The 7,818-nt window shown below is 60.8% G+C and overlaps 1 protein-coding gene across 1 annotated transcript in view; it reads left to right on the forward strand.

The window, feature by feature from the left end:
* The window catches only part of CAGE1 (cancer antigen 1), a 39,738-nt gene extending 35,898 nt beyond the window's left edge, over window positions 1-3,840 (forward strand). Inside the window, exon 13 of the mRNA XM_040984018.1 lies at window positions 3,575-3,840. Coding sequence (XP_040839952.1) covers window positions 3,575-3,671 — 97 coding nt within the window. The 3' untranslated portion in view covers window positions 3,672-3,840. The remainder of the gene's footprint in view (window positions 1-3,574) is intronic.
* The last annotated feature ends 3,978 nt before the right edge of the window (window positions 3,841-7,818 follow it).

Raw genomic sequence — 7,818 nt, forward strand, 5'->3', positions numbered from 1 at the left:
CAGTGTCCCAGGGAGGCGCTTGACCCACACGCCTGCACCTGACTCATGGTTTCAGAGATGCGCTTCAACTCTTTGTTTTTCCTTCAGGACATCCTTTTTCTTTCCGGGCAGGCAGGCTCTTCCTCACACCATCAAAAGACAGTGACTCTGAAGTCCTCTGGAACACAAACGCAGGTGGAAGGGGAGGACTGGCCCCGGAGATGCAAACCCTGGTTACGGCCACTGCGACAGTGCTGAGTCAAAGGAGCACAAGCTGTGACATGCAGCAGAAAGTTAGATGACCCTGACGCCGAACCCCACAGCCAGGCGGAAGGTGTAACTGCTACCAAGTGGGAGGAAGACACTATCTTACTTTACCAAAGTTAAGTTGTACTCAAAGTAGTTAACACAAGAACAAAATATACCTAGTCTATATGTCTGGCACCAAAGGAAATGCTAAATACAAGGAAAGCTGTGGTTGTTGAGGGATTCTGTAAGGAGTCTCGTCTGAATTGTGATATAAATTGTGTTAATTTCTCAAAGAGTTAGAGCATAACTTACCTCAACTTTTGAGAAACAAGCAGTGTGTTACTGCCATGCCAGTATTTCAAATAAAGCATGGAATGCTTTGAAAGTGATTCAGCTTCTCGGAGGACCTTATTCTCTAAGTCTCATGAGGAGTCGCAGGGAGGATGGCAGTTGAGAGACAAGGATGAATGCTGCAGTATGTGGAGTCGGCGGGCAGCAGAGCCACAGGTTGTCCAAGCAGGACTGCAGGGACGGGCACAGGTTATCTGCAGGGACGGGCACAGGTTGTCTGCAGACAGCACTGCGGGGATAGGGCACAGGCTGTCTGTGGGGACGGGCACAGGCTGCAGGGATGGGGCACAGGCTGCAGGGATGGGGCACAGGATGTCTGCGGGGATGGGCACAGGCTCTCTGCAGGGATAGGGCACAGGCTGTCTGTGGGGACGGACACAGGCTGTCTGCAGGGACAGGCACAGGCTGTCTGCAGGGACGGGCACAGGCTGTCTGCAGGGACAGGCACAGGCTGTCTGCGGGGATAGGGCACAGGCTGTCTGTGGGGACGGGCACAGGCTGTCTGCAGGGATGGGGCACAGGCTGTCTGCAGGGACGGGCACAGGCTGTCTGCAGGGACGGGCACAGGCTGTCTGCAGGGATGGGGCACAGGCTGTCTGCAGGGATGGGGCACAGGATGTCTGCGGGGATGGGCACAGGCTGTCTGCAGGGACAGGCACAGGCTGTTTGCAGGGACGGGCACAGGCTGTCTGCAGGGACAGGCACAGGCTGCAGGGATGGGGCACAGGATGTCTGCGGGGATGGGCACAGGCTGTCTGCAGGGACGGGGCACAGGCTGTCTGCAGGGATGGGGCACAGGCTGTCTGCAGGGACGGGCACAGGCTGTCTGCAGGGACAGGCACAGGCTGTCTGCAGGGACGGGCACAGGCTGTCTGCAGGGACAGGCACAGGCTGCAGGGATGGGGCACAGGATGTCTGCGGGGATGGGCACAGGCTGTCTGCAGGGACGGGGCACAGGCTGTCTGCAGGGATGGGGCACAGGCTGTCTGCAGGGACGGGGCACAGGCTGCAGGGATGGGGCACAGGCTGCAGGGATGGGGCACAGGCTGTCTGCAGGGATGGGGTACAGGATGTCTGCAGGGACGGGCACAGGCTGTCTGCAGGGACGGGCACAGGCTGTCTGCAGGGATGGGGTACAGGATGTCTGCAGGGACGGGCACAGGCTGTCTGCAGGGACGGGCACAGGCTGTCTGCAGGGACGGGCACAGGCTGTCTGCAGGGATGGGCACAGGCTGTCTGCAGGGACGGGCACAGGCTGTCTGCAGGGACGGGCACAGGCTGTCTGCAGGGATGGGCACAGGATGTCTGCGGGGATGGGCACAGGCTGTCTGCAGGGATGGGCACAGGCTGTCTGCGGGGACGGGCACAGGCTGTCTGCAGGGACGGGCACAGGCTGTCTGCAGGGACAGGCACAGGCTGCAGGGATGGGGCACAGGATGTCTGCGGGGATGGGCACAGGCTGTCTGCAGGGACGGGCACAGGCTATCTGCAGGGACGGGGCACAGGCTGTCTGCAGGGATGGGGCACAGGCTGTCTGCAGGGACGGGGCACAGGCTGTCTGCAGGGACGGGGCACAGGCTGCAGGGACGGGGCACAGGATGTCTGCGGGGATGGGCACAGGCTGTCTGCAGGGATGGGCACAGGCTGTCTGCAGGGACGGGCACAGGCTGTCTGCAGGGATGGGCACAGGCTGTCTGCAGGGACGGGCACAGGCTGCAGGGATGGGGCACAGGCTGTCTGCGGGGACGGGCACAGGCTGTCTGCAGGGACGGGCACAGGCTACAGGGATGGGGCACAGGATGTCTGCGGGGATGGGCACAGGCTGTCTGCAGGGACGGGGCACAGGCTATCTGCAGGGACGGGGCACAGGCTGTCTGCAGGGATGGGGCACAGGCTGTCTGCAGGGACGGGCACAGGCTGCAGGGATGGGGCACAGGATGTCTGCGGGGATGGGCACAGGCTATCTGCAGGGATGGGCACAGGCTGTCTGCAGGGATGGGCACAGGCTGTCTGCAGGGACGGGCACAGGCTGTCTGCAGGGACAGGCACAGGCTGCAGGGATGGGGCACAGGATGTCTGCGGGGATGGGCACAGGCTGTCTGCAGGGACGGGCACAGGCTATCTGCAGGGACGGGGCACAGGCTGTCTGCAGGGATGGGGCACAGGCTGTCTGCAGGGACGGGGCACAGGCTGTCTGCAGGGACGGGGCACAGGCTGCAGGGACGGGGCACAGGATGTCTGCGGGGATGGGCACAGGCTGTCTGCAGGGATGGGCACAGGCTGTCTGCAGGGACGGGCACAGGCTGTCTGCAGGGATGGGCACAGGCTGTCTGCAGGGACGGGCACAGGCTGCAGGGATGGGGCACAGGCTGTCTGCGGGGACGGGCACAGGCTGTCTGCAGGGACGGGCACAGGCTACAGGGATGGGGCACAGGATGTCTGCGGGGATGGGCACAGGCTGTCTGCAGGGACGGGGCACAGGCTATCTGCAGGGACGGGGCACAGGCTGTCTGCAGGGATGGGGCACAGGCTGTCTGCAGGGACGGGCACAGGCTGCAGGGATGGGGCACAGGATGTCTGCGGGGATGGGCACAGGCTATCTGCAGGGATGGGCACAGGCTGTCTGCAGGGATGGAGTACAGGATGTCTGCAGGGACGGGCACAGGCTGTCTGCAGGGATGGGCACAGGCTGTCTGCAGGGATGGGCACAGGATGTCTGCAGGGATGGAGCACAGGCTGTCTGCAGGGGCGGGCACAGGCTGTCTGCAGGGATGGGGCACAGGCTGTCTGCAGGGACGGGCACAGGCTGTCTGCAGGGATGGGCACAGGCTGTCTGCGGGGATGGGCACAGGATGTCTGCGGGGACGGGGCACAGGCTGTCTGCAGGGATGGAGCACAGGCTGTCTGCAGGGGCGGGCACAGGCTGTCTGCAGGCAGCACTTTGCGGAGTGATGAACACGTGTCTCATGGGACGTTTGTGATCTTTCACCCACAGGCTGTCTGAGAACAAACGTGCCTCCCTCAGCATGATGCTCAAGGACGCTGAATCTGCCCCAGTCTTTCTTGCAATAAACAGTAATGACTTTCAGTAAACCACGTGACAGGCTCTGTGTCAGATGCCACAGACCCGGAGAAAAATTAGGTGAAGAACACGGGCGGACATTACCTCCTGAGGCTGTGCTAAGGCTGTGCGTGGCTGTCCCCATCCACGTGGACACTGTGACAGCTTCCTCCCCTCTGCCACAGTGCGTACCCCAGACAGGAGGGCAGGGAGAGCCCAGACCATTGCTTCCCCAAACCACAGGCAGTGCCCAGAACACAGCCATGCCAAAGGTCCACGCCTAAGCCATGGGAACCTGGGCCTGATGTGAATCTAGACTCGCACACAGAGCAGTGACTGGTCAGATGGGCATGTTTGAAAGACCATCCTAACAGTGACACATGTGGCAGGCTGGTGGAGGGGAGTGGGGGTGCCATGACACGCGTGGCAGGCTGGTGGAGGGGAGTGGGGGTGCCGTGACACGCGTGGCAGGCTGGTGGAGGGTAGCAGGGGTGCCATGACACGCGTGGCAGGCTGGCAGAGGGGAGTGGGGGTGCTGTGACACGCGTGGCAGGCTGGCAGAGGGCAGTGGGGGTGCTGTGACACGCGTGGCAGGCTGGCAGAGGGCAGTGGGGGTGCCGTGACATGCGTGGCAGGCTGGTGGAGGGCAGTAGGGGTGCCATGACACGCGTGGCAGGCTGGTGGAGGGTAGCAGGGGTGCCATGACACGCGTGGCAGGCTGGTAGAGGGGAGTGGGGGTGCCGTGACACATGTGGCAGGCTGGTGGAGGGTAGCAGGGGTGCCATGACATACATGCCAGGCTGGCGGTGGGCAGTGGACGGTGCTGTTGTAGCAATGTGGGCACGCACCAACAACAAAACCGCATCCTTCAAAGCAGAGCTGAAAGGTCACCCAGACTGACCTTTGTCAGGGCTCTGCCTGCAGCCTTCCCTCAGTTATAGTGTGTGGAAGACTGTGGAGCAGCAGAAAGAACACTTGGTGTCAAAATATGTAGGCTGGAGTTATTTTTCAGAAACTGAGTTCAGGGTTAACTCTGTGCTTTTCCTAGGCACAGCAGCAGGGCGCTGGATTGGAAGTGGAGCAGCTGGGATAGGAAGCACAGTCCATGTGGGATGCTGAGACTGCAGGCAGCAGCTTTGCCAGCTATGCCACAGTTCCAAACCCCGGATCCTGACTTCTGTGGCCTCCATAATACTTGTGTTGAGTGTTCATCTGCCTTGCCTCTGGGAACATGGTCTGCATGGGCTACTTCCTGCCCTCTTTCATTCTCTCTCGCCCGTTGTAACATGCATGCTCCTTTTCTCTGCTGCTGATGAGGGGCCACAGCCTCCATTCTTGTCCTCTGCCGCCCACTGCCATCAGCCCAGTTCCATGACAACCCCTGGACACCTGGCCCCGACAGCAGGGTGGACATCTAGTCTCAGGACTTGCAGCTCTTTCTGTAATGCTTTGATAAAGGGAGTGACCTTAAGGCCCCCTCACAGAACAGAAGCAGCTGTCAGAAAGCCTGTGGCAAGCCTGCACCCAGGGCTCAGGGGAGAAGGCAGCCAGGCTGAGAAAGGGCAACCCAGGAAGTGCTTGGCTCAAGGACGCAGGCCTTCACCTAGGAGGACAGGAGTAGCGTGGAACCATTCAGATCTGCCCAGACAGAACACACCAAGAGGCCAGAGAATGAGCTAGGCAGAGGAAGGAGCTGAGCACCAAGGCAAGGCCATCTTTATCACAGGCAGCATGGAGGTGTACTGCTGTGTCCACGGGAGCCGGGAAGGACAGCAGCGGACACTCACTGCACTGGAGAGCCAGTGGCCAGTGTGGAGGCCGTCTTTGAGCAGAGGACAGGGTCCACGTGGTAAGTGGTGGAGGCCTCAGCGAGGCTGCACGCCCTGTGTCACTGTAACCGGAGGACAGAACCAGTGTCTGGGGCAGCAAAGCAGTGGGTTTGTGGCAGGTGCCCACCTGGTTCCATTGCACCTGTTCTAAATGCCATGTCTCCTGAGGAGCCCAGTCCCTCTGAAGTCGTCCTTGCTTCTCCTTTGCTCAAGAAGATGATGAAATTTTTTCCTTAGATGTATAATACAAAAAAACTAAACTTTTTTGGCCATTGCTATGTCAAACAGCATCTCGGGTTTTTTTTTTTTAAGACAGAGAGGAAGATCTTCCATCCTCTGGTTCACTCCTCAAGTGGCCACAATGACCCGAGCTGCACCTGCGAAGCTGGCCCCGGAGGAAGGAGCGGGCATCTGGGCATCTTTACGGCCGGGGTGGGGGTGACTTGCATGCGGTCAGCGAGCAACCCCGGGACTGGGGAGAGAAGAGGAGCCCACAGACCAGCCATGCAGAGAAAGCCCAGAGCAGGCCCCACGTGCAGGGGCCGGTGGAGTCTGTACAGACAGCTGCCACACCTTCACACCCACCCTTTCACTTGCTCATGCCCCGTCATGAACGCGCCTGCCGTGTGCAGGGGCCTGGACTGGGGCCCTAGTGTTACAGGCTGCAGCCGAGCGGGGGCAGCGGCACCGGGCAGCAGCCCTTGGAAGCTTCCCTGCCATGCCAAGTGGAGCTGCAGGACCAGCAGCCTCTGCCTGCGGCGCTGGCATCCCCGACGGGCGCAGGTCTGAGGCTCGCCTGCTCCACTTACAGTCCAGCTCCCTGCTAATACACCTGGGATGACAAAGACACGTCCCAAATGCTTGGGCCCCTGCAGCTGTGCAGGACACGGATGGAGTTCCTGGCTCCTGGCTTTAGACCAGCCTGGCCACAGTCACTGGGGCCACTGCGGAGTGAACCAGCAGACACAACATTTCTTATCTGTAACTGCCTTTTATGTGGAATTTTTAAAAATGTTTTTAATCATTGGAAAGATACACAGAGAGGAAGAGAGACAGAGATCTGTCCGCTGATTCATTCCCCAAGTGGCCACAATGGCCAGGGCTGAGCCGATCCAAAGCCAGGAGCCCGGAGCCTCTTCTGGGTCTCCCCCGCAGGTGGGTGCAGGGTCCCAAGGCTTTCGGCCGTCCTCGACTGCTTTCCCAGGCCACAGGCAGGGAGCTGGGAGGGAAGTGGAGCTGCCAGGATTAGAACCAGCACCCATATGGGATCCTGGTGCATGCAAGGTAAGGACTTTAGCCACTAGGCTACCATGCTGGGCCCAGCATTTAAGTTTTTGCTTGCAAATAATATAAAACTCCACTTCTTTTGGAGTTTCTACTGAGTGTTTTCTGATCTCATTAGGTCTACAAGCTAGGGTGCTAACTTATGGAGAAAATAATGTGACAGCAGCATGTGCTCTTCGATTTAACGGCTACTTCCTGAGCTCCTGCTGGCTGTCAGGGGTGTTAGCTCAAAGGCCTGAACCCCCTGGAGCAGACAGGAGGCTGTGTTGGTCAGGACGCAGCCTCATTGGAGAGCCAGCTGCCCCAGCCTCAGCCCCCAGCTCCTGGAAGGTGCTGACAATGGCCGCCGCCCACGTGGGACTCTGCGCATCTGGGAATTCTTAACCCGTCATCTTCTCGACTCTGCAGCTCTCACCCTCACGGCCGATTAATACAACACAGGCAAACACGCATTACATGCCAGGAGCCCGGGTCCAGTTTGAATCTCGTAAACCGGAAGTTCTCCCATCTGTGTGAGGCTCCAGCACCTCTGAGCAGGGGCGGCAGCCCTGGGGGCCGCAGCACGGTGGCGGCATGCACCGGCGAAGCCCCCCTGCTGCCGCGGCACTGGCCGCCCTCCCCCGTCTGGTGACGACTCGGCATGGCCAGCAGCCAGCACAGCTCACGCAGCGCGTGCGGCCGCAGCCCGACTGCCCCAGTGTAGCAGGCGCCCCTCGCTGGCCTTCACCCGTCCCGGGCAAGCTGCTCGATGACGTGCGCTTCCTTGCGGGTAAGTCATGTCCCAGGCTGCATAGACGAACTCACAGGCAAGGACCTCGACGGAGAGGAGCACGCACAGGAAGCGAGGCTCACGCTCAGGGTCGGGCCCCGCAGACTGACATTAGGGTCACCGGAAGCGCCGCCGGAACTCCGCTCTGCGCCTGCCCCGCCTACTCCCGGCGGACGGCTCTCGCGAGAACTCCGCCCACACGACCACGTGACTCCCGGCAGTCCCGCCGCTGCGCCCGGAGCCGCCACGTCGACGTCGCGGGTGCGTGCGCGCGTGCGTGCTGCGTGCCCCGGCCC

This window comes from Ochotona curzoniae, unplaced genomic scaffold (genome assembly GCF_017591425.1).
Source record: "Ochotona curzoniae isolate NIBS_2020 unplaced genomic scaffold, NIBS_Ocur_1.0 contig_4064, whole genome shotgun sequence".
Classification (NCBI taxonomy): Eukaryota; Metazoa; Chordata; class Mammalia; order Lagomorpha; family Ochotonidae; genus Ochotona; species Ochotona curzoniae.